General features: G+C 35.3%; 1 protein-coding gene and 1 pseudogene across 1 annotated transcript in view; one reads left to right on the top strand and one right to left on the bottom strand.

Moving 5' to 3' along the window:
* Window positions 1–18,869, bottom strand: part of PDE1A (phosphodiesterase 1A) — a 340,367-nt gene extending 321,498 nt beyond the window's left edge. The window contains exon 1 of the mRNA XM_057746597.1: window positions 18,659–18,869. Within this exon, the coding sequence (XP_057602580.1) occupies window positions 18,659–18,759 (101 nt within the window). The 5' untranslated portion in view covers window positions 18,760–18,869. The remainder of the gene's footprint in view (window positions 1–18,658) is intronic.
* Window positions 18,870–20,618: 1,749 nt separating this feature from the next.
* Window positions 20,619–21,483, top strand: LOC130859513 (40S ribosomal protein SA-like; annotated as a pseudogene).
* Window positions 21,484–26,973: the final 5,490 nt, after the last annotated feature.

Here is a 26,973-nt window from a genome sequence, read left to right as displayed (position 1 = left end):
TCTTACAACCTCTCTTTATGAATTTGGAGAGAATTAGTGATAAGTATGCAGTAATCAAGGCCAACAAACTAACAATTAAAACAATTATTAATTCCAGGAAAACACAAGGAGTTGTAGTCTACAGGAAACATATTCATATTTCATTTCTTGGCTCAGAAGTGAAGGCAATTCAGTTATTATACTATAAACACCAAATACTGATTCACTAGAATGGTAATAGAACCACAGTAGGAGAATGAGGGGAGAGAAAGTCAAGTGGGGAGTAGCTAGAATTTGGTCTAAGAGTGCTAAATTTTCATCCATTGCTATATGAAGTGAGTAGATAATGTTCAAAATAGATAAATCAAGAAACAACTACATAAAATTATTATTTTAAAATATGGATGATTTATAGGAAAAACAATTAAAAGATGAAAGTTGATGTCTTAGGAAGCAGATCTGGGTAGTATCAAGGGGTGAGGAAGAAAACTTCCATTTTCATTGTCTTATGGTACTACTTTATTACTTTAATAAAAATGAGAATTAATTTTTAAAAGCAAAAGTGTTACACAGTGTACAGGATTAGTACCAAGGAAGCCAAATTTATATTTCTCTAAAGACCCAGTCAAAACACATGCCTGGCATTTTTAGACATCCAAGTACAGCTTTGATGGCAGAATAAACAGGAGTCATATAGTCTCAGATCATATTCAGGCCAATCCTCAAAGGGAGGAAAATCAGGAGGGAAGATCTCTATGAGCTGAGAAGGAAATTCAATTTTCCAAGGGTAAAATGCACAGCATTACCTATGGGGACATCCCACCTAGGGTCCAAGAATTATAAGAATTATCTTGGGGTAAGCAACCTGGTACCAAATTTCAAATAAGATCAACCCTAAAATGCCAAACATTTCAGCAAACATTTCAGAAGAATAATTTTCAAATACTCACATAAATCACATATGATTATCCTCAAATTAGTTTATTTCACAAAAACAGAAGATTCAATTTCCTGGGAAAAGTAAAGATAAAATCTATCTGCAAGTGACCTTTACACTGAAGCCTTATAAATTTTTAATATCATGACCCACCAAATTCTATACATAATGACATTGTAATAAAAAGCAAAAAGGAATTCCCTGGCGGTCCAGTGGTTAGGACTGGGCGCTTTTACTGCTGGGGTCAGGTTCGATCCCTGGTTGGGGAACTAAGATCCCACAAGCTATGCGGTGAGGAAATAAATAAAATCAATATCAAATATATATATAAAGAAACAATGACTTTTAATTCACTTTACATCTGATCAGCACAATATTATATGTAGTTACTGAATGAAAGTTGAATTTACACCAAAGTACACAATATCATTATTTTGTGTGCATATGTGTGTATCTATGTGTGTCACTTAAGCAAGGTGAAGGAAAAGCCTTATTATGTGTTCTCATGACACTATGAAAAGTTCAAGTGTAAACGGGAATTGAAATTCCTTGACCAAATGCATTCTCGTTAATTTCTGGAGCCAATTTTTATTGTTGTATAAGCAATATTTAAAAGGCTGTTGTCAAGGAAAAGCATCCTAAAATTAGATCTGCCAGCTTTGTTTTCTTTGCAGGAATGGCCACACTCCTAACAACCTCTTCTGTTTTGAAGAGAAAGCCTAGTAACAAAATGTAAAGGAGCTCACAGCAGACTTCTGTAAAGAAGGGGAAAATAAAATTACCTACCATAGATTCATTTCACAAATCATATTTCTTGTATAGCCTTGTCTACACATAATATGTGTTTATTATATCATTTTGTGTCTTTGAGAAGAGAAAAAGGTCACTGATCCTAGCATCTCATTCTAGAATTTCATTATCCTTTTCTCTACATCCAATCTTCTGACCTTATCCACTTTTTCACTGGCTATCATTCCCCCCACACTCTCATCTCTCCCCTTACTTTTACCTTGAAGAAACCCCAGTTTCCCCTTCTTCATCCATTGCAGTTGCATTTTCTGACAAAATAAGAACTCTGTAAACCCAGTTCTGCATCTGCTCTGACCCTGCATGGAAGCAGCTGAACTAAATGTAGCAGGAAAAAAAGCACACAGAGATGCAGACTGATCTCACTTTAAATATACCGTCAAAGTGGATACTCACCAACGATTCCACCTTAGTCACCTCCTTCCTGAAGTGATTGTTTCACATGTTCTCAAATCTCCACTCCCTCTCTCCCCTTCTCAGTCTCTGCAAATAACCTCTTATTTCATTTCACTGAGGAAATAAAACTAACCAAATGTTCCCAAACATTCTGCCTTCCCTCCTACTGCCATGGATGAGCCACCCTTGCTCCTGGATCCAATCTCTGCCCTTAAGCCATCCTTACCTCTTGCCTGCTCAAGGGGCTAGAGATTCTCTCCCCCCAACCCCCATTGATTTCTCACTCTCTACAAAATCACTTCTATCAATATTTCCATCAGAATCCTCTAATAATATCTCCTACATTTCATAAACTCCTTTACCCTCAATCCTGCCCTAGCTATCACCCTACCTCTATGATCTCCTTTCAGAAAATTCTTTTAAGAGTTAGCTGCTCATGCTGCCCCCACTTCTTCACCTTGTCCTGTCTTCTACCCAGTCCTATTAGGATTTTTGTCCCACCACTTTATTGAGAGTGTTTTGCTAAGACTGCCAAAGACCTCTACAATGCAAAAGCCAACAGTCAAGACACAGTTCATGCTACATGACCTCTCAGTGACATTTGACACTTGACACTGACCTTCTTAAAAAATAGTCTTCCCTTGGCTTCCAAGCTGCCAAGGCACAATGGCTACTCCTTGTCTTCTTTACTGTCTTCTCTCCCAACCTTTAATTATTGGGGTGGCTGAGGGCTCAACCCTTTGTTTCCTTCTCATTTATCCCAATTTTAACTCCCCGGATGATCTCATTTAGTTCCATGACTTTATATCCATATATTGATGACTCCCAAATTTATATCTTCAGCCCTGACCTCTCACTTGTCCAGCTGTCTATTTATTTGTAAGACCAATTGAATGTCTAATAGGCATCTCAAAATTCATGGATCCAAAAGAGCTTTTTGTTTTCACCACCAGTTTCCCCAATTCAAGAAATGGAACAGGTTAATAATCCCTTATCCTCAGCTATGAAAATCCTAAAGCTCTAAAAACCAGACATTTTTATTTGGCAGTCAAATCTGATCTGACCTGAACTCATTTGGCAGCAAAACCTGAATTGAATACAGATCATTTTTTGTCTTTATTAAGTGAATATTTGCATGTTTTGTTGCAGAAATATTCATTGGGAGGTACCCAGATCCCATTGGGAATATTTAGTAATTTTTGGAATAGGCATCTATTACCTTTTTAAAATCTGAAAAGTTATGAATTCAGGTCACATTTGGGGCCAAGGATTTCAGACAAAGGACCCAGACCCAGTTGTTCAGAGTCACACATATATACACACACATAAAATAAGGCATTATATCTCATTCTTTTCAAACCTTACACTCCCACATCCAATTCACTGTGAGTCCTACCAGCTCAAATTTTAAACATGTCCTTAATCTGAATACTTCTTACCAATTCCATAAGTACCAGTGTCACCAAAGCTACCAATTCTCCAACTGGACAACTGCGACAACCTCTTAACATATCCTCCTATTTCCAATTTTGTTCTTTCCTGCCTTCCCTCTTCTCACAGTTAGTTTCCACAAATGACCAGAGAAGTCTTCTTAAAACCTAAGTCAGATAGTCCACTCCACTCCACTGCTTCAAAGATCCAAAGGCTCTCCACCAGGCTCAAAATAAAATCCTAATTTCTTATCATGACCTGTTAGATCTTAGATGATCTGGCTTATGCCTTTCTCTCCATACACAGTTCTTCTATTCTTTCCCTCTTCCACTGTGATCCAGTCCTCCTGGTCTTGCTGTTTTTCCTCAAACATGCCACATGCACCCTGCCTCGGGGGTTGTGCCCTTGGTTCCCACTGTCTGGGATGCCATTACTTCAGGTCTTGGCACAGCTCCCTCCTCGCTTCATTAAGGTCTCTCTTCATAAGCTGCTGTCATGGAAGCCCTTCCCTGACCACTCTTGTAAAATAGCCACATCAGAACCTCCCAGGCACATTGCCATCTTATTCTATTTGCTTTTATTAAAATTACATTGCATATTTTTTGTTTGCTTGTCTATCATTCATCCTCACCATCAAAATGCAGTTCCATGAAGACAGAGATCATGACTGTATTGTTTATCACTGCACCCTGGTGCCTAGAATGATGCTGGAGCTCTGTGTGTGCCCAGTGATGAATGGTCATTGAATGAACAAATAAATTAAATTATATTGGCAAGACAGCTAAACTGGATTAATTAAATAATACTAGTCCTACTTTCCAAAGTACCTCAATATTTTTACAAGTGTCAGCATAGTCCTGATGAATTTAAGCTGCAACTCTATTTCTTAGTGACTCTCATTCTTAAGATAGTTCTAATCAGTAAGATTACCATAGTTTGACTCACACTGTGTAAATTAGTGTTTACTTTTATACCCATAAGACATATACTTAACAAAACAATTTGAGTTTATCAAGGAGAGTACTTTCTTAATTCCCTATTTCTGAACTTAAACATTTCCTCTTTCTAGGGAGCTAAGACTACATGGCAACACATTTCTAATTCCAGAGTGCTCTTAAGTGATTCCATGTTATTTCTTATTTTCCATGTGCTATAGCTATCAGTGGATCAAACAACTTGTCTAATAATAGAACATGGATGTTATGCTAATTTACTACAGACATAGATCAAAGAAATATAAGAATAATGGTAAACAAAATAATTTTTAGCATCTTATTTGATCATTTTTTATTTAGAAAACTAAAATGATTTTGATAACAAATCAAAAAATTTGTCACAATGCCTTATGTCAAACAGAGGGAAAGTATACATAGTGAGGTCATTTGGAGACTAATGCCAGGTATAGTTTAATCCTTTAAACTGTATATTAATATTTTGGTTGTAAATTTCATTTTGGAACATTCTCAGTCGTTAAGTATATGTGATCTCTCCTTAATACATGACTCCATTAATGGTAGACAAGTTCACTCTTAGAAGCATCTTTTGATACACATTTTGCAAATATTTATCCTGAACTGAAATATGATTCACATGACAGGATGAAGTCAGAGAACACAAGTTAAATGACAGCTTGAAAATTATGACTTTAGTTCAAGCCTTGTCACACACCTTGGACTTGAATTTCTGTAAAAATAAACCTCAAGAACTGTAAAAATTGCTCAATCACATTGTGACATTTCAAGACTACCTTGCAAAGTTTCTCTTTGAGGAACTGTGCAAACGAAAGATTAGTTAGTCTTCTTCAATTCAGTAGTGGACAAATAACTGCAGCCCAGAAGCTAATATAAAGTATTTAACCTGATCTCCAAGTCTGGCCAGTTTATCTCCTTTTATCTAACTCATTACAGTTTGGAAACTTCAGCAGGCAACTAATTCTCAAAGGATACACAGCAGTCTTCACTCACCAAGAATTCTCTGGGTCACAAGGCTGTGTGAACACTGAATATTCACTAATCATTGAAAGATATTCTCAATGTAATCCCAATAGTTCATATATATAACAAAACAGAAATTTGAGTGTTCATAGCATATGAGTGGTATAGAACTTAGGAAATTAGAATTTTGGAGTAGGAAGCTTACTTAGTGTTGAATCTCCTCTGCCTCTATCCATCATAAAGTTATTAGGGCCAACTTTTATCTCAACCTATATTTGACAGAGGAATGGACAAAAACAAACAGACTGTTTTACAAATAGTTGTAACACAAAAGTAATTTACACTTGCAGATGCTTATTTTGCACCAGACACAGGGTTTGGGCACTTTGCGTTATTTTCTCCCTCATAACCATCCTTTCAGATTCTCAGTTCCATAGAACTTAGATGTCTGTCATATAGTCGCCTCCCCAATAATCTGTATTGGTCTGTAAAACGTTCTTGACCTTCCAACCTGAATTAATGTTGCTGCTGAGCAATATAGCTTTACTAGCTGTACTGCTCAAATGTAAAGTTGTTACACATTGCCTAATGACTGGGTTTTGTTATAGTGAAAGAGTTTTAAGTTCTTACTTTATGCAACGTACTATTCTAGGCACTGAGGATACCATACTAAACAAATGGCAAATGGATGTAACTGTTCCCCTATTGTTACCTCTAGGGAAGTAAGAAGGGTTACCTGGAAGGCAGAAAATTCAATGGACAATAATAATAATACATGAAGTGCAATTAGAGTACCTAGAAGGGTCACCTTATCTAGTCTCATATAGTCTTGAGTGTTTTTTCATGGATTCTAGTGATATTCTGATTAGGCTCCAACTTTCCCACCTGGTCTTCCAGAAATTCAACTTTAACTTGGTTACAGTCTCCCAAAGATACTTCCTCTTCACCAGCCTATAATTCCTTTTTCCCTCAATTTAAATTCAAAATACTTTCTCCACAAATCCCTTTTCCTGTTTTTTGAGAGAAGATTTTGTCACTTTTCTCTTCACCAGCAAGACTCTGGTTTACAGAAGTTGAAGACGTCTGTTTTATAGAATTTAAAGCTGTTGTTCTACCTTTAAAACCAAAGGATTCAACTAAGATTTTATTTTAACTCATGGGAAAATTGGTGGAGATTAGTAATAGTATAACTAATGGTGTTTGTCAGTTTTAAATAGACAACTATTTATACAAAACTAAAAATTATGACGATGAAGCAATATACAGCTCCAAAAATAAATGTAAAGTGTGTTTCTTTTACATAATCAAACCAATTGCTTAAGTGACAAAGAGAGAGGGAAGGAAAATAAGAATTTGATCAGCTTGCTTTCTTATCAGCTCTACATAGGAAGAAAAGATAACTGATGAAAGATAATAAAAGCTGAAAAAGGGAAAAATGTGTACATAATTGAAAATTAATTGGACAAAAAATTCTATGATGGAACATCACTTTATGATGTTTGGTTATGTACTGTCTGTTCACAAAATAGAGGTAACCAAATAAACAACCATTTCATAGATTTGACTTTCTCAGATGAACTCCTTAAAAATTAGCTAAGCCTAACCAATGCAGCTAAGTAATGCAAACCCAAAATCAGCTCTTAGCTGCTACATTATTCATATACTACTGATCTGGTTTCCACAGTTTATTCTCTCTACTACTTTGATTCCTTCCTTCCTTTTTTTTTTCCTATCATATACTCCTTTGACCCAGTTAAAAATTAGTAAATGTTTCAGAGCTTATGAATATAAAAATTGAGTTCACTATTTTCTTACCCTCTCCTACATCTGGAAAGATAATCTTATGCTAGAGTGATTCAGATAATAGAAGAAATATGTAGGTGGGGAGGAACAAGATGCAAAATCACTTTCTCCTTTTTCTTTGTGGTTGCAAAGAAAAGGCCTAGAAGAGTGGGAACTGGGCCTTCCCATGCCCTGACTGACCTGTTGTCAGGGCAACAGGATGTGTGGGGAGCCCTGGCCTTCCCAGTGCCTGTTGCCAGGGTAACAGAATATGAACCATCTTCTCTTACGAAACTATGCAGTTCCCTGCCTTATTCTATGTTTCTCTTCTATTTGGTGGAAAATTATATCTGTTCAAAGAAACCTAAGAGCAACACAACTTCAATACACAGGCTACTGAGTGATCATGTATTGGAAGAAATACTGTAAGTAGGTATGTACCATTGATATTGTTACTGGTGAAAATAATGTGGAAGAGAATTTTATTAGACTGACTTTCTGAAAATAGGAGCCTCAATTTTTATCTCTGAATTTTAATCTCTGAAATATTTCCTAAATTTTGATTGGGTACAAGCAATAAATGATAGGAGATAATGAGGGAGAGAAGAAGAGTGTTAGTAGGAAAAAAATGTGGAAGCCAGAGAAGAACTATATGAAAAACCTAGAGGCTAAGAACTTGATTTGCAGTGTATATCAGTCGGCATTTTTTTGTGTGTAACAAACCATCTTGCAACTTAATAAACAAAAACAATAAACACTTACTATTCTGTCATGATTTTGAGGAAGCTGGATAATCCAGGATGACCTCACTCACATGTCTAGTGGTTGATGGTCTTGTTGGTCTAGAGGGACCTCAGGTGGAATGGTTTGTATCTGCTCCACATGCTCATCCTCCAGCAGGCTTAACCAGGCTTCTTCCAGTACTGGTATGAGGGTTCCAAAGAGCAGCAGGAGAGAGTAAACCCTACTACATAAGCCCTTCCCAAGCCTTTACGTGTGTCACATTTGCTAACCTCCCATTGGCCAAAGCAAGTTAGTCAATGTTCTGGCCAAGCTCAGAGTAAGTATTGGAAGGGTTATCCAAGAGGGATGTAGGAAGTCATGAACAAGTTGGACCATATTGTAACAGTAAACAACAGCATAACAGAATTTATGGAAAATAGAGGGCTCTTTGCAAAATTTGAGGTATTAAAGCAGAGATTTGGTGGGGGATGAACTATCAAGAGGGTCACACACATAAAGGCACTTTTTCATATTGGAACCAGTAGGAGGTACTGAAGATTTTGAGAGTTCTTAAGAGTTCGAAAGATCTCCTTAACCCATCTAGTAACTATTTCCAAATACAGTCTAAGAAACGATGAGGAAAATATTGGGTACACTTTAAGGAGTTTACATTCTCTGTTGGCAATAAAGCAGAATAAACTCCATTTAGATGATTTTTATAAAATAAACAAAAGGAGAAATGCTCACTTTACTTTAAAAAAAGAACTTTATCATATGCTTAAAATCCTTTATAACATGAAAAGAAGAGAAAGCATAGCAAGAATAACATACCTAGTTTTAATCATTAGAACTCTTGCCTTTATTCTCATTGGTAAATAAAAATCTTCAGGGACAGACATCCAGACATTTCTGCTGTGCAGGGTTATCTTTCTCTGTTTTTTAGCATACTAAAGGCCAAATAAATTAGAATAATTTTGTAAAAGTCCAAGTTCTATAGGGGCAAGAGAGTTTAGGAAAAGTCAAATTCATTTGCAAATCCTACCTAGGATCATTGGTTTAAATAAATTAATTAAGGGGGGTAATTGTGGTGCATGCCCTAGAAAAGGAGAGAAATAGAACTGGGGAGTTTCCGACATCTAAAGCATATGCCAAGTGATAACTCCCCTCAGTATTCATCTTTGAGTATGCAGAATTAGGCAAACAGATGGCAGGATTGTGAAAAAATCAAAATAAGAGAGCAGTTTTTAACTCCTGAAATGTCAGGTTTTATAGTGAGTCTCAAGTGTTAAATGGAATTATCTAAGTCAGTGTTCAATGGAATAGCTATGGGCCTAGGAATCTAGCTCTTCCCCTACTAATAGGGGAACATTAGTCAACTTATTTAATGTCTTTGGGGCTCAGTTTTCTTATCAGAAAAACAGGATAATTATGTTGAACCAGTTTGTTTTTAACCAAGTCTCACAAAGCCCAGTTTTAAGTGGACCAGAGTCATCATAGTCTTGCTTTTCTAATAAGAAGTCTATTGTGATTTTCTTCTAAGTTATCAAGGACCTGATTCATGTACAAAATTCCAAGAATCCTTTGATTTTCCATGATTATGCAGAGTTTAATTAAGGTTAACCTCTATTTTGCCACTCTGTAGACATTGGTGCTTAGAAATTTTACTACTTTTTCATGACTCATTATAAACAATTGAAAAGCTACTAATATCAAAATTTTACCTACCAAAAATTGTTTGCTTTGAGCATTTTCTGGGCCTATTTAATAAAAATTTGTTTTTAAATATTTTATAAGATACAAAATAAAATATAATCTCTTCAAGAAATTGTAGTTTAAAAGAGAAACCAAAAGAGTCAAAATGTTTCACTTATATTCCTCTAATAACCTGTTACAATTTTTATGTCTTTTCTTAACAATAAATAGTTATTCATGCTTAATACTTGCTCAGATCAGGTACGTGGAATACTAGGATCCTCATAAACCTTTAAAACTATCATCTGTTTAATGGTGCTAATGAACAGTTCCTTTCATATCCAAATGGCTTTTGGCATGGTGCTTTCCGATGGGAATCAGACTTGCTCAAATATTTACATTTGATTAGCTGACTGAAATATGTTAGAATAAAGGAAAAAATCTAATAACATAATGGTAATTTGGTTTTTTCTAAAATGAATTGACAAAAGGAATGACTATCAGACATGACAATAATTACTTGGAAATCAACTCTCTTATGAACCAGACCTAGGCAGGGATAAGAAAAAACCTAACAAATGATTTTCAAGCTCGAGTGACTCAGGAAATCAGATTAGCCCTAGGTCATACATGATTACTGAGACCTAAAATCCATTCTAAGACCACTACAAGATGCTGAACAAAAGACACGGAATCCATCAAGGCAATTCTTATATCAGCAAACTCTCAAGACCAGCCCACTTCTCTTCATCAGTTCTCTCTTCCCACATAACACACTCTTGTGTAAATCCTTGAGTATAACTGTTCTGGTAAAGAGAAACCTAGGGATTTTGGTGAGACCACCTTCACTGAGCCAAAAAAAAAAGCCTTCTTTTCTCATCTTGACAATCCTACTCTGTCTACTGATTCTGGTAAGAAAATTACCTGAAAAAAAAAATAGAATTCTGCTTCTGTATATATTATCAGTAATGATAATGATACAGCTAGGATTGCTTGAATTCTAGACACTGTTCTAAGCAGTTTATAAGCGTTAATTCATTTAATCTTCCCAACACCTATGAGATTGATAAGGATATTACTCTCATTTTCAGTTAAGAAACCAAGACATTGAAAAATTAATCAACTTAACTTTTAGCTGTTAAGTAGTAGAGTTGGACTACGCAAAGAATGGATAAGACTATGGAAATATTAATAATTACAATGTTTTAAGAGCTTACCGTGCCAGGTACTGAGTTATGTTTCTTATATACATTATTTTATTTGATTTTCACTATCTTGATTCTGGCAACATCCAGATTCCCAGATCTTAATGCTTGCTTCTAAGTGGAAGGACCTTCCATTGGAAAAGCCTTCCAGCCCTCTCTTTGCCACTTTTCACATTCTTTCACAGAGAGGAGAAGCAACATTTGGTTGGTGAATTGTGGAGAAGGAATTAGACCTGGGGATGTAAGCTGTCCTTTTCAACGGGTACAGAAGGGATATTCTACTTGTAGAAAACATATCTCATCTACTAGAGGTCATGAGGTAAATTTAGGAGAAGAGATTTTGTCCCCATTTGGGGAAGTTTACAGTTTTGGGGAGTAAATTAAATTCAGAGGTGTTTTGGTTTATTTAGCTGCAAACCAAAGTCTTACTCTCCATTACGAATTTAGTCTTTTAATAAAGCTGACATTTTTATCTCCATCTACTGGACTCCTATATTTGTCCCTCACTTAATTCTGAGCTCAGGCAAAGATTATATGTGTCATTCATTAACCTCTCTCACCTCAAGATCTAATGAGGTAGGTATCAATTTTTTGTCTGTCTCAGCTGAAAGGTTACCTCCTGAGAGAAGTAATCCCTGACTAGCCAAACTACCTTCTCCAAGTAACTCTTGATCACATGACCTGGTACGTTTTCTTCAGGTAACTTCTTACTCCATTTTAACTGACTTTTTGTAATTTACTTTTTTCTCATTTGTTTCTTCACCTAGAATGTAAGCTCTTGTGCTTAAAATAGTACCTTCCATACTACACAATCTGTTGGTATTTACTGAATAATTGAACGAATGATGATTGAAATAATTGGATTTCACAGATAAGTGAAGTTAGAAAAGATAATAACTTTTTCATGGTCACTCAGTTAAATGATAGACAGTATTAGAAAATATCTGACTGTTTCCAGAGTTCAATTTCTTAATCTCTAAGGTATTTCACCTCAATAATGTCCATTTTAGAAACCATAACATAATGTTATGCAAGGACTGAGATTTATATTACTATTATATCTGTATACCAATAGAGGTTTTATGAGACGCTTTTCTTCAAATTAGTTTTATGACTAAAAAACTGATTTTTTTAAACTGATATGCCTTATTAATCCATCAAAAGAGTCACATACTCATCCATATGAGAATGAAGACTGAGATTATCAGCAATTTCTAAGAAAGACAGTATAAATATTCTTTGACATTTGAAATAAATCCACTTTATATCCTCAGTATCAGAGCTTATTAAGAAAACTAGTGGTCTGGGCATGTAATCCAGGGTTAGATGGAGGACAGTGAGTTATTTAATGGCTAAAGATTATGAATATCTAACTCCATTGTGCCATAGAGAGACCTAGGCTGGGCCCCACCTCTAGGCATTGTGTGTGTGTGTGTGTGTGTGTGTGTGTGTGTGTGTGTGTGTGTGTGTGTGTGTGTGTGTCTGAGTAGGACTGTATGTGTGTGTTGGGAGAGGATGGGAGTGATCATGTTGATTAAATACTCTGCTATTCTGTTACAAGATAAATGTATTTGTTTCTCATTGTTGCTGCAACAAATGTACCACAAACTGAGTAGCTTGAAACACACAAATGTATTATCTTCAGTTCCATGGTTAGAAATTTGATGCAAGTTTCACTGAGCTAAAATCAAGGTGTTGGGAGGGATACATTCTTTTTAGAGGCTCTAGAGAGAGATTCTGTTTTCTTTCCTTTTGAAGCTTCTAGAAGTTGCCCACATTCCTTGGCTCGTAGCCTGTTTCCTCCATCTTTGATGTTGGCAAAGACAAGTTGAGTCCTTCTCACATTGCAGCATTGTGACCTCTTCTTCTGCCTCCCTCTTCCATTTTTAAGAGCCTTGTGATTACATTGGGGCCATCTAGATAATCTAGCAAATCTCCATATTCGAAGGTCGGCTGATTAGGAACCTTAACTCCATCTGCTACCTTAATTCCCCTTTGACATATAAGATAACATTTTCACAGGTTCTGGAGATTAGGACACGGACATCTCTTGGAGGCAATTAGTATGCCTACCATAAGGCTCATGGGCTAAGTTTTAAGAAGCACCACTCTAGATCCTTTTCTGGTGACTTTTCTAGGTAATTATTGTGAGAATGTCCTCTTTTGTGGGGTTTTTGTTTTTGTTTTTTGGTAGGAGGTGGGGAGCAAGATGAATAGGAGGTTTGCAGGTAGGCTGATCTGTGCTTAAATCCAAGTTCCACCAGACACTAGCTGTTTAACCAACTTAGGATACTTACCTCTTGAAATCATTGGAAAAGAGTAAATAAGAATACCAATATGTTATATCTGTAAATTTCTGACAACTAGTAGACAATAAGCAAGCATTACTTCCTTCCATCTTCTTTATCTCTAGTCCAGCTATGAATCTATCTCCACTCCTCTAACCTGGCTTTAGGCCCTATTTTGACAGTCTGACTAATCTTCTAAATTTGTAGTTAGAGCCACTATAAGATTCAGAATTTTATCCACTGATGGGTTGATTTAACAGTATTTATTGCATTATCTCCACTATGCCAGTTACTATGCTAGAGGCTGGGGATCCACAAGCAATCACAGAGAGCATAGCTCTTGTCCTCGGTAGCTTGTGGGGAAGGTAGATTTTGTTATGAAAAGGGAAGCCCAGGTTACTTAATAAGCCAAATATAGGAAACTAACCTAGCATGGAGGGTCAGGAAGGATTTCTTTTGCAAGTGAAATTTAAGAAGAGATCTTTGAGGGCTTCCTAGGTGGCGCAGTGGTTAAGAATCTGCCTGCCAATGCAGGGGACACGGGTTCAATCCCTGCTCCAGGAAGATCCCACATGTCACGGAGCAACTAAGCCCATGAGCCACAACTATTGAGCCTGCGCTTTAGAGCCCGTGAGCCACAACTATTGAGCCCATGTGCTGCAACTACTGAAGCCCATGTGCCTAGAGCCCGTGCTCCGCAACAAGAGAAGCCACGGCAATGAGAAGCCCGCGCACCACAACAAAGAGTAGCCCCCACTCACTGCAACTAAAAGAAAGCCCGTGCACAGCAAAAAAAAAAAGACCCAACACAGCCAATAAAATAAATAAATAAATAAATTTATTTAAAAAAAGAAAAAGAAGAGATCTTTGAGCATTTCTTAATAAGCTCTCAATTAGAATTTTGAGCAGGACAATTCTTCCTGATAAGAGAATGTCCTAAGCTCTGGAGGACAGTTATCATGCCTGGACCTTGCTGCCCACTGAATACAGAAACACCCTCAGGCACTGAAACAAGCAGAAACATCCCCACACCTCTCTAAAACCCTCATGGGAAGCAAGAGCAACTTTGACTGAGAGAGGAGAAAGGAGCGGTTCCATCTGGAAGAGAGAAAAAAATGAACAAAAGCAGATGGGAAGTAAGCAGCAATTCTTCTGGGCAATGCCGGGCTTGGGTAGGAGGAGGCCACAGAGGAAAAGGCATGAAAGTAGGCTCCAAAAGTTGAGCAGGTATAGGGAGACCGGGGAAGGATGCTGAACTTTGAAGGGAAGGCACTAGAAGGCTTTAAAGGTTTGATACAGGAGAGTAAAAGGATCAGATTTATTTGCAACATCTATAATGTTGCTCCATCCTAAAGTATAATTCTAGTCTGGAAATATGGTGCTAATAACTCCTGCTACTTTACCTTTTTTTTCAATTTTTATTCTAAATATGCATTTCTGCTGCATCTTCTTGGTGATGAAGGTTTGGGCTACTTCATCTGAGAACTGTACAAAACACTGCCCTCTACAATAACAGCCAACTGAAATTAGTTATAGGGTTATTATACAGTTCCTCCTTTCTCCTTCACTTTCTGCTCCTCTACATTTTATTCTTCCACTACTGAAGATCATGTGTACCACTAATGAAAGAGAAAAAAAATGAGAAAAGAAGTTTAAGTTTTTCAACTGTTGCATCCACAGTCCCAGATCTTAAAATCTGTATATTTGTATGGATTAGGAGACATAAAGAGATATGTGTCTCTACATATAAAATCAATTATCATATATTAATTTGGGTTCTAACTGTGAAATTCTCACAGTCTTACATCTATAAAAACTGAAGGTATTGGCAGTAAGTACTACAGAGTCTCACTTTCTTGTCAATAGTTTATGGTTTCGAGCAGTTCAAACTTTCCTCTTTTCTGTTGAAAAACTGAGTAGGATAACACTCTGATTTAGTTTTACTATAGCACTTTGTACTTTTCACTGGAATTTTTACTTGACCACAGTTTTCTGGAAATGATGTAACCCCTTAGATCAAATTCTTAAAACAGTGGCACTGACTGCAAAGAACAGCACCAATGTTTTAAAACAAATTTGATTTTTAAAAAATCCACAGTGGAAGAGCCCTTTTTGCATTGAAAGACCAAAAACCAGTATCATGACACAAAAGAAGATTATTTTTAAATTGAAAAAAACTACTATGTATAAATGAAAACAAATATGAAATCCTCAAATCAACTTTCTTCATGGAAATCAATCAACTTAACAATCTTTGCAAAGACTAGTGTTAGGAAAATGTTTTCAGTATGTAGGAAGCAGTATAGGTCCCATAATCACAGGACATTTCTGAACCAGAAATTCCATCAGCTATCGAGATGGCAAGAGAAACAGGAAGTGTTTTCCAAATCCTAAACAGTTGGTAACTTATGGGCAAATGTATGATTCTTTTTAAATGTAGTTTATGAAGGACATGATGCCATAGTCATTTGCTAACATTTCTACCATCAGAGTTGGTGAGTCATTGTGTAGAATCTAAATTGTCATACTGAGTGACAAATTAGTGGTAGAAGATGGATTTAAGAAAGCTAAAGAAAAGAGCCATAACTATAAAAAGAAAGTTAATAGAACAAAGCATACAAGTCTACATCAGAAATGGGAAGAGAAAACTGTTTCACCTTTGTTCCCACAAAGGAGTGAGAGATTTCTTAGCACATCACTGAATATGCTGTCTCAAATATTATATGAGGGAGATTTAAAAGGAGTTCAATGAAAGAAATCAACAAATGATAAAGAAGAATTGATATTTGAATCTAGTTTACCAACATTTTCACTTGTGCTACAAAATATAAAAATTACTTCTGTGGACTGAAAAAAAAGTGTTCTAAAATATAATGTTATATGAAAATGCCTATAAAATATTTTCTGTAAATATCTACCTGTAGTGGTTCATGTTTTCCATTTTTTAAGGTATACTGGAATAAAACTTATTTTACTTTAACCTTTGTCTCTATTGTTATTTAACCTTAAAAATGTACTTGCTGTAAACCTACTTAAGAATAGAATATCCTGTTGAAATAAATGAATGCATTTGCAAAGTTTTCAGTAAAAGCTAAAAAAATCACTTTCCAAACAAGTATCTAAAGGCCTTCATTGAGTCTTTTTTGCCAAACTAAGGAAATTATTGCAAAATTAGTTGATAATAATTTTAATGTTACTCATATTCATGAGTAACATGATTTTAATTGCCAATACTTAAAAGTAGAATTCTAGCACTTGACACTTTGATAAGCTAAAATTCTGTTTGAGTCAATATAACATTTTAAATAGGCAAGACAATCTCAGCAATGGAATAGGGAGTCCGTCATATCACTGCTTTGAATGCAGACTACACAAAAGACCATAATTAAAGAATTTGGTTGTCATTAGTCACGCAGATTTCAGATTTAGAGCTTCTTGTTTTGACAATGTTAAATCTAGAATACTGGAAATGTCTTAGTCAAAGTACAAGTTAAAATAGTAGTAACAAAATGAAAATTCTTTGTTGCTTTAATGCAAAAGCATTCAGTCATTTCCATCAATTTAGCAATAATTATTTTAAAAAACCTAATTATCAATAATTTGGTCATTCAGTGGCTCTGTGTTGTCATTCAGTGGTTCTATGTAGACACAATATAAAATTTATATAGGTACATATATAATTATATCCAACAGCCATCTTGAATATCAAGTTAGCTCTACTGCTGAATGACTCTATTACCCTCTCCTGAAAAAAAATGACAGTTGATCTTCCTGACGCAGTAAAAGTTGGATAACTTTTGCCCTAAAATGTTAGGTACGCACAAATTCACTTTTCAAATTTTTAAAAGACATATGCATAAACTCACTACCATACATCTTCATACATTCAAATAACTGCAGAAAAATAGAACAAACACAAATTAAACAAAACAAATAAACCAAAACCATCCTATTCTGCTAAAGGGAAGAAAATCTAAAATAGGTTGTAATATGAAACATAATTTTTCCAGTACAGATGTTCATCCACTCATTAGGTTAGGACATAAATCATCTGATGACTGCCAATATTTAATTTTCCTCTATGCTGATTAATTTGGTAAGCTGTTATTTGCTTTTGTGGGATCATTTGTTTCCCTAGAGAACCATGTCTACAAAAAACTATGATTTCTAAATCTTCAATGAATCCTGTAAACATATTCCTCTAATTCATTCAAATGCTGTAAAGATGGCTTCCTTTTTAAAAGTTATCCTCTGTTCAACATTGTTTGCCTTATTAGTGTGCTCTTAAACCAGTGCACTGTAATGCCATGTATTACCTCAAGTGTAAGAAAATATACAGACAACACTAATTATACAAACATCATTAAGGACATTCAAATGGAGGAAAGTAGAAGGCATTTTTACCTAACAAAGTCTGATATAATTTTTCTTTTAAAAGATTACAAATGTCAAAACAGCAACATTAAATTTACTCAAATGTTGTGTTTTATACAATAATATGTATACACATTAGAAATACAAATCCTAGAAAACCTGTTTCTCATGGTATAGGATTCCTTCAGCTATTATTATAGAAAAGCAAACATATTTTCATTTGAAGTCTGCAAATATGCTAACAATTGCAATGGTCGATAAATATTCATAGTTCATATTTTTATCCAAATATTAAATCTGATTTTAAAATTACAATTAAATAAAGCATGTAAACATAGTGTGCTGGAACACTAAACAGGAATTAGTTATGTACACAGAAAAAAACTTAGATGCTGTTTAAATAGCATGGTAAACAGCACTGCAATTAAAGTTTGACTCAGGTACTTACATTTCATGCTTGACACTTCTTGACCCATCTTACTAAAGTCTATTTTATACCATGAGCTATTCTGTATTCTCAGAAGTGAATTGGTTAATTTAAGCCAAAACTCTCAAGCAAGTTTGGTATATTGCTAGTAATTTTACCACATAAACATTTTTTTCTTAAAAAAATATTATTAAGACATAACAAATAAGCATAATGGAGTACAATTATTTATTATCATATTAACCCTGTCCTGTTTTTTAAAAATCTAATCACAAAGAAATAAGTATTAGTAGTAATCTCTCTTTTTACCTGAGAGAAATTTTATTTCTGCAAGTACCCTGGCAAGCAGCTTTTCTAATTACTTTTCTGCATATCTAAACCACATATCTATGTAAAACATACAGAATGTATAAAAGAAGCTATGTAGTCTAATAGTGAAGTGAATTCTCAGGGAGTTACCTTACTTTACATAAAACATATCTGTGCAAAAAACTATACATCCTTCAAGCAAGTTGTTAGTTGAGACTGACACGTTTATTATTTTTTTTAAAGAAAATCTTTCTAAAGGAAACACTAATCCACAAAGTCAGAAAGTATCAACAATTCATCATGTTAATAGTCAAAATTTTTTTTTGGTCAGAGGGATGGATAAAAACACAGAACCAAGCAAAAAGCTTACTCACATTCCTTTCAGGCGTTGCCACATTTTTTCAGTCTGTTCTCCTATGAGATACTTAAAAGTGGTGTTTTCCAATTCTTCAGTTTCTGTAGCAGTGGACCCCATGATGATACTCCTAGGGCAATACAGTTACAGTTTCAGCAGCTCAGTTCAAGCATTCCTCAGTCCACTACAAATCTTAAACAGTTATACAGTAGCATCTCTTATCTATCAAAACATTGCACATTTACAAAGCTGACAGCAGCTTCTGCCAGTATTGCTATTGACTTTGACAGGCATATCCACTGCTCACCACATCACCCCCCTTCAAGCAGACAGCAGTATAAACAGATCCTCTGACCTCACAGAAACAATCGGCACATGTGAGCCTGCTACTGTACTACTGACCGACTGAGCACTCCAGCTCTCCCCAAAAGCAGCTCATTTGTTACGGTTCTGTGCACTGAAGCACATCAGAATTCCTACAGTTTCTGAAATTTATTATGCACAAGAGAAACGTGAATGACTTTAGCGTACCACAAGAAGCTGAATTCCTCGCTACCCACGGAAGGAGGACAGGATGCAATAAGAACACAGATGGTAGGAACCAGCATCAGCAGCACCACCCTGAGAAAAAAGTGGCTGTTTTAAATGCCAAGATTTTTGCCTCTTAATTGATCTGGAATCAAGAGTTAAAAATATGCCAGGCTCTAACAATAAATTCAACAAATATTAATGACAACAATGAGAAAATAACATGAGCCATACAGAAGACAGACCACAGAGCTCCACAGGTTGTTACTGAAAAAAACATGTACATCGATGATGCTGTAATCATGCTTATTCACCTTCTCCTAGCAACTCCACACAGTAGGTAACTGCCAATTTACCCAGGGGAAAACACGGCAGCTGCACACAGACTGCTCCGTGAATCCTTTGGGGATTAAAAAAATAAATAAAATGAAACTAGTGTGTATGCTTGTGTGCATGTGTTGAAGGAAAGGGAGTGAGGGGGGAGGAGGGGGGCAGAGAGGGAGATGGAGGAGAAGAGAGAAATTGATGCTGTGCTGCTTGTGCATTTTAGAAGAAAAATGAGAGAAAGTGGACATAAAAGGAATCAGAACTGAGTCATCTGCCAAGCTCCCAACACATGGTGAGCTTTCTTTGAAACAAGCACAGACCTTGAGTATGAGCTTTATAACAGCTATTGCTATCTGCAAGCTGCTAAGAAAAATATTCTTAAAAGCAATATCTCTTTTTGTTTGTTTGGAGACACAAATGTAATTTTATTCCTCCTTGCAAGAAAGCTTGCCTGTTACCTTGAGGTTTAAGGTAGAGATATTCATAGACAGTAGAGAGGTAACAATATCCAAGATTTACTGAGTGTTTACTATGTGTCCGACACTGTTTCCTGTACCTAATAGTATTACTTTTTAAAATTCTTACCAAAAGGCCATGAGGTAGGTAATATTCCCCACTTAACAGTTGAGAAAACTGAGAAATAAAGACAGTCTTCAGATTTAAATCCAGTCCTTTAAAATAAACACTGTGATTTTACTGACAAGAAATCTTCCACTATAAAGTTACTATGTCTATCTAAACAACACTGCCCACATCTAGTAGTCAAAGTTACAATATGTACAGTTGACCTGTAAAAACTGGGGGGCTAGAGGCGCCTTCAGTGGATTATCTGCATATAAATTACAGTCAGCCCTCCATATACATTGTTCCCCAGTACCCACTATTCTTCAGTACCCACGTTTTCCTGTCAGCAGATTCAACTAACCACAGATCATGTACAGTATTTACTACAGAAAAAAAATCCATGTATAAGCAGATCCACACAGGTTCAAACCTGTGCTGTTCAGGGTCAACTGTGCCTTCTGATTTACAAGTTAGAAGAGGATAGTTTTTCCATGCTACCCAAAAAGGTGTCCATATATCTTGTCTGGGTTCTTGCGGTAACTTAAAAGGAAATTTTCACAATGTCCCGGGCCCCTGATGTCCTGCGAATAAAGGAACAGGACGTCCTCAAATTTCTTGCAGCAGGAACCCCACTTAGGTGGCACCAACCTTGATTTCCAAATGGAACAATCATCTACAAAAGGAAACGTGATGGCATCCACCTCATAAATCTGAGGAGAACAGGGGAGACGCTTCTTCCGGCAGCTCGTGCCATTGTTGCCGTTGAAAACCGCCTGATGCCAGCATCATACCCTCCAGGAATACTGGTCAGCGAGCTGTGCTGACGTTTGCTGCTGCCCCTGGGGCCTATTTCTGGCCACCTCACTGCTGGAACCTTCACTAACCAGATCCGGGCAGCCTTTCAGGAGCCACAACTTCCGGCGGCTACCGATCCCAGGGCGGACCACCAGCCCTCACAGAGGCTCTTACGTGAACCCACCCACCATCGCCCTGTGTGACACAGACTCTCCTCTGTGCCATGCGGACGCTGCCATCATCCCCGGACAACAACAGGGGAGCCCACCCCGGGGTCTGACGTGGTGGGCGCTGGCCCAGAGAGTTCTGCGCAGGCGCGGCACCATCTCCCGTGAACAGCCCGGGAAGGGCAGCCGGATCTCCACTCCCTGAAGAGACGGAAAGGAAGCGCAGGCCGCTGCTGGAAAGGCTGCGACCAAGGGGGACTTTCAGGGCGAATGGCCTGCTCCAGCTCCCAAACTCACTGCTACTGCACCCGAGGTCACAGACGGGCCCGAAGGCGCAGGTGGCCTCGGTGCCCACCCAGCAGTTCCCCGCTGGAGACCGAGCCCCAGCTGCCAGCGAGGACTGTCTGCGGCCCCCACGGCTCTGGCCACCGAATGGGTAGGAGCAACCACTGAGTGGGCTTAAGCTGTTCTCCCACAGACTCTTAAACACAAAATGGAAATAAGGTTAACAGAAAATTAACTGTTTCTAGAAAAAAAAAAAAGAGGTTATATCAAGTTAAGCCTCAGTTTTCCTCTCTCCAGCAAGCTATTTCCCGAACTTGATCTGAATTTAAGGTCTTTAGCTAGCAGACAGCTTTATACAATCACAGCCTCACTTTTATGGGCAGTTACTAGAGTTGTCAGAAATAAGTTAGTCTTTACTCTGAATATACTGATTTTACCTTCACTGTGCCTTCATTTATAATCCTAGCTACATTCACGTCATAATCTCTTAACCTGATTTTATTGTAATGAGATAGTCAATAAACATCTGAATCCTACTCTCAAAGATAAACCACAGTGAAAACTGTCCATAAAAAGTACTCCACCACTACTATTTCATGAGCCAAGATACCAAAGTCCTTGAGGCCACAAGTGATTTTCTAATTATGCCATGAAATGTCAAGTACTCACATTGGCCAGTCATTGTTACCAATAATAATGCAATGTAAAGAATGAGGTCTATTCTACTTAAGTATGTGTTGGTGAATATTATCTCCTCGTTAAAACTCATTTGCCCTTTGCTTTCAGTATGTCACTTCTATCGTATATTGAATTGATATTTAAGAACTCACAGTATAATGATTACACACTTAATACACAAAAATGCTTAATTATTACATTAAATGTTTCATAAAATAAAATAAAAATTTGAACAAAGCTACATAAAACAGCTTATTTAAATCCTTGGTCAAAATAATTTTCAGCCTTAAGCAGTATCAAAAAGTTATTTCTGTCAATGTAGAGAATTCAAAGCAGTTTTCTAATTTATAACTAATGTCTACAAGATACATTAATAAAATAAAAGATAAAATAAATCATGTTGAAGAGAACAGAGTAGAACTTAGGGAACTTTTTTTTACAACTTTTTTTCTAATTAATATGTTGAGAAAATTTCAAAATGTTGCATTCATAAAATTAAACTAAACCAAAAACTTTTGACATGAGAAAGAGAAATAAGACAAAAAGAATGGATTCTAAGAAATTAAAATACGCTTCCCAAAAGAAAATATTCAATGTTAGTTCTGAGGGGAATTGAAAAAATAGTCCTGAATATACAGCAAAAATTGATCCAATGTGTCTCATCTCTCAGATGTTCCATCTCTTTTGCTTCAACTCTATATTCAGGTAAATTTATCTCTATTATAATAAGTGGTTCCTTTATTCTTATTACTTTATTATTAATATTTAATTGGAATGTTGACAAAAATTTATAGAATGATTTTTCAGTATCTATTGATGTCAGAATATAATACAGCATAAACTCTGGACCCAGACTACCTGAGTTTGAATCCCTGTTCTTTAATTTAAAGAACTATATGATCTTTTTAAGTTACTTTTATGTGTCTATCTTCTCATGTGTAGAGGAGCATAATAATATCACCTTCCTCAATAAGGCTGATATAAGGATTAAATGAGTTGATATACATAAAGAACCTCGAACAGCATCTGGCACATGGTAACTGCCCTATTAAATTGGTAGCATTTATTATTATTGATACTGTTGCATGATGTTTCTCCTTTAGATTGTAATATATTGATAATTATTTATTTCAATAGGGTTCACTGATCATGAACTAGTATTTCCCAAATAATTTGTCATAGAGTGTTATTGTTTTTAATGCATTGCTGATGTTCATTTTGTTTAGAAACTTTATATCCTGGTCTGTAAGTGAAATTCTTCTAAATATTTGTGGCATTAAATTTATTGGTTTTTATATTGAGTTGTAATGAGTTGAAGGGCGATAATTTTAAACTTAGAATTCCACACCCAGCAAACTATAACATAATGACAAAGATAAATAATGACATATTCAGAAGCATCAAATTCAAAAAACATATCACTGAAATACTCTTCTAAAATAATTACGAGTCAGTACACTTGAAAATCAAAAAAGTTATTAACGTCTAAAATCAGAGGCGTGTACCTAACCTAGCCATGAAGATTAAAAACAAAATCCCAGGTTTATATCTGTGAAGAAGGGTTAAGAAGAAATTATTTCAAATTAAAACAAGAAATACATATGTAGTTAGTAAAAGTTTTTTAAAATGCATAAAGATGATAAACTGTGGATAATGGTAATCTCTGGAAAGAAGAGAGGGAGATGCTATTGTGAAATCCATAAGGTTCCTCAACTGTTCTGGGAGTATTTTATTTCTTAAGCAGGGTATAAATGTGCAGGTTTGTGGGTAATATCTTTATACTTTATACTTTTTAGTATTTATAAAATATTAATTTAAAATTGTTTTAAATCTCTAGAGGAGAAAAAAATCTGAACAAAAAAGCCATGGTTAGATTGTAAAATAAGGAATGATTTACAGTAATTAATGACATATAAGAAAAAAAGCTACAGATGCTGTTGATAATTAGGACATCTTCCTTTGAGTAGACTGGTGTAGAAAAATACAAAGTTAGATTTCCTAGGTATCAACCCAAAAGGTGTAAAAAACAAAAGTTCACACAAATACCTGCACACAAATGTTCATAGCAGAGTTATTCATAATATCAAAAAAGTGGAAACACTTCAAATATCCATCAACTGAGGAATGACTAACAAAATAAGGTAAATCAAAACAAAGGAATACTATCTAACAAATGAAATACTGGTACATCCTATAACGTATAAATCTTAAAACCATTTTTCTAAGAGAAAAAAAAATAGACAAAGCAAATCTATAGAGTCAGAAAGTAGATTAATGTTTACCTGAGGCTGGGGGATAGGAAAGGGAATTAATCATAAATGGACATGAGGGACCTTATTGTGGTGATAAAAATGTTCTAAAGCTGGATAATGATGAAGATTGCACCACTTGGTAAGTTTGCTAAATATCTTGAAATGGTATACTTAAAAGGGATGAATTTTATGGTGTGCAAGTTATACATCAATAAATTTGTTTAAAAAGCAAAGAAAAAAGATTTCTATTTATTCTTCAAAGAGTCCTAAATATGTAGTATGTTCTACATCAATGATAGTTACATAATTATAAAATTATCAAATGCTATTTATAAGTTTTAGTTTTTAGAATTCAACCTCTAGGCAAAATATGAATTATTTTATTTACAAAATAAAATATAAATGTTCTAAACCTTAATAAATGTGATAGTATAGCTTCTAGATATTGGAAGAAAAACAGGGCGATGAGAGGAGGAGGAAAGTTTATGATCACTGATAACACTTAGTTTATATTGAGGGATTTCAACAATATTGTATGAAGCTGATCAATCAAGATATAAAAGTTTAAGTGTAAACTTCTTACAGAAGGGTACATATAATATGTTACAATTATTACTAATAGGATCCAAAAGTAATAATTCAACTTAAGAAAATTAGGAAGAAAGGACAATTTCCTGGGCTCTCAGAGTGTGAGGACATCAAGTAATATTTGATGTTGATAGTTCAAAATATTGAGGTTTGAGTTCCACGAATCTGGAATTGATCACCAGAGGAATTGAAGGTGGTTACTAATGAAGAGTGGAACTTGTAGTAGTTATAGGAAAGTCAGTGGGAAATTTGATTTTAATGTGTAACTTTTTCTCCTATTTGATCTCTTTTTACTATGCTCATATATTACATAGTAAAAACTAAGGGAGATATTTATATCTTTTAATACCATATTGGCACACATTCAACTCAAGTTTAAAAATTAACTTCTCTATTTCAAACCAGCTTTTCCTCCAAATTTCCATATAAACTGGCACTTTCATTTTTAAATAATAACTTTCATTTTTATTTTGCTTTTTTGTATTTTTTGTATTATTTCAAATTTTATACAATAGTTGTATGTATTTTTTTTTAATATTCAGGAAATTTTGTTCTTGGCTTCTACTTGTCCTTCATGTCCCACTCCCACTCTCCAAGTACTTTCAGTTCTACCCCTGGTAATAACTCAATATTAACCCCTTCTTGCCATTCTCTCTACCACAACCTGACCTGAGTCACCTTTCCCCAACAGCTGTTAGAACCCTCCTAAGCGGTTCATCTTAACTGCTGTTTCCATCCCATGATGCCCCATCCACGAACTTTCTCAGGTTGTCCATTGCTTGTAAATAGACTTAAAACGCCTTCTTCTCAGGCTCTTTTCTTTGTATATTTTCTTTAAAATGATTTTAGAATAAATATTTTTGTTTATATAGTTAAGATCATTTGCATGTGCATTTCATAGTTTTACTTACTTCATGTGAAGAGCAGTATTTTGCATATTTCCTAAACATAATAAAAATACATATGAAATTATAGAGAATTTTTGAAACAATACTGGAAAATGCAAAGTAAAAAAAGAAAGTTACCCATGACCCCTGGGAGAAAATAACCTCTAAAAATTAGATTATAATATAGTTTATAAAATTATATACTCCTTTATCCTTTTAAAATTTTACCATGAACATTTTCCTATTCCCTTAACTTTTCTCCAAAATTGTCCATCTAACTGCTGCGTAGTATACCATCACTTCGTTGTACCATAATTTAGACCAGCCATAATTATTTTTTCCAATATTCCTTTAATAATCCTCTAATGAATATTTTTGCATCAGCGCTTCTCTGAATCCCTCTTTCTTAAGATTAATTTGTATAGAAAAAATATTGTGTCAAGGGTTATAAATCTAGTATTAGTTCCTTAACCTTTGCTTGAATTTACTCCTCATCTGCAATCTCTGAATGCTCTAATCTCAGGGTACATTAACTAATAATGAATATTATCTATTTTTATTTCAAATTATTTACCAATATGGTAAGCAAAAGTGTGTCTTTAATTTAAATTTGCTATTGAGATTTTTCTGTATTAACATTTTTTTGGCTCTTTGTACCACTTTAACAAAGTACTTGCTCCACTTTTTGTTCATCTTTCTCTTAGAAGGTTTACAATTTTTATTACTGATTTGTAAATGTTCTTTAGGTATTTATATTAACCTTTGGCCTATCATGAATGATGAAAGTATTTTTCTTAACATTTGTAATTTACTTTTCATTATATTTTTTTGGTGTCATTCAGACCTAGTTTTTTATGTAGTCAAATCTATTTCTTCTCTGTGGTTCTGCTATTGTTCTTTTGCCTTGGAGGCTTTTCCCCATGTCAATATCCAATACTTAATGACTTCAATTTTATTCTAATTGATTGTTTCACTTTATTTAACATTGTAATTTATGTGGAATTTATATGTATTTACATGAAAAGTACACATCTAGCTGTTTTTCCCCAAAGATTTCCCCAAAGTCCAGAACCATTTGTTTAAATTTTTCTTCTGCTCTCACTGATTTATATTGTTGCCTTTATCAAGCAATATATTTTTATGTATACTAGTATTTTGTCCCTGAAGCATCTGTGCTATTTTATTGCTCCATCTGTCTGTTATGTAAGTTCCCACAGTTTTACTAATAAGATTTTGATGTATTTTAAACTATATTTAATAGAC

Source organism: Hippopotamus amphibius, chromosome 8 (genome assembly GCF_030028045.1).
Source record: "Hippopotamus amphibius kiboko isolate mHipAmp2 chromosome 8, mHipAmp2.hap2, whole genome shotgun sequence".
NCBI lineage: Eukaryota > Metazoa > Chordata > Mammalia > Artiodactyla > Hippopotamidae > Hippopotamus > Hippopotamus amphibius.
Note: the sequence above shows the minus strand (reverse complement) of the source record. Positions and strands in the feature narration are given on the sequence as shown.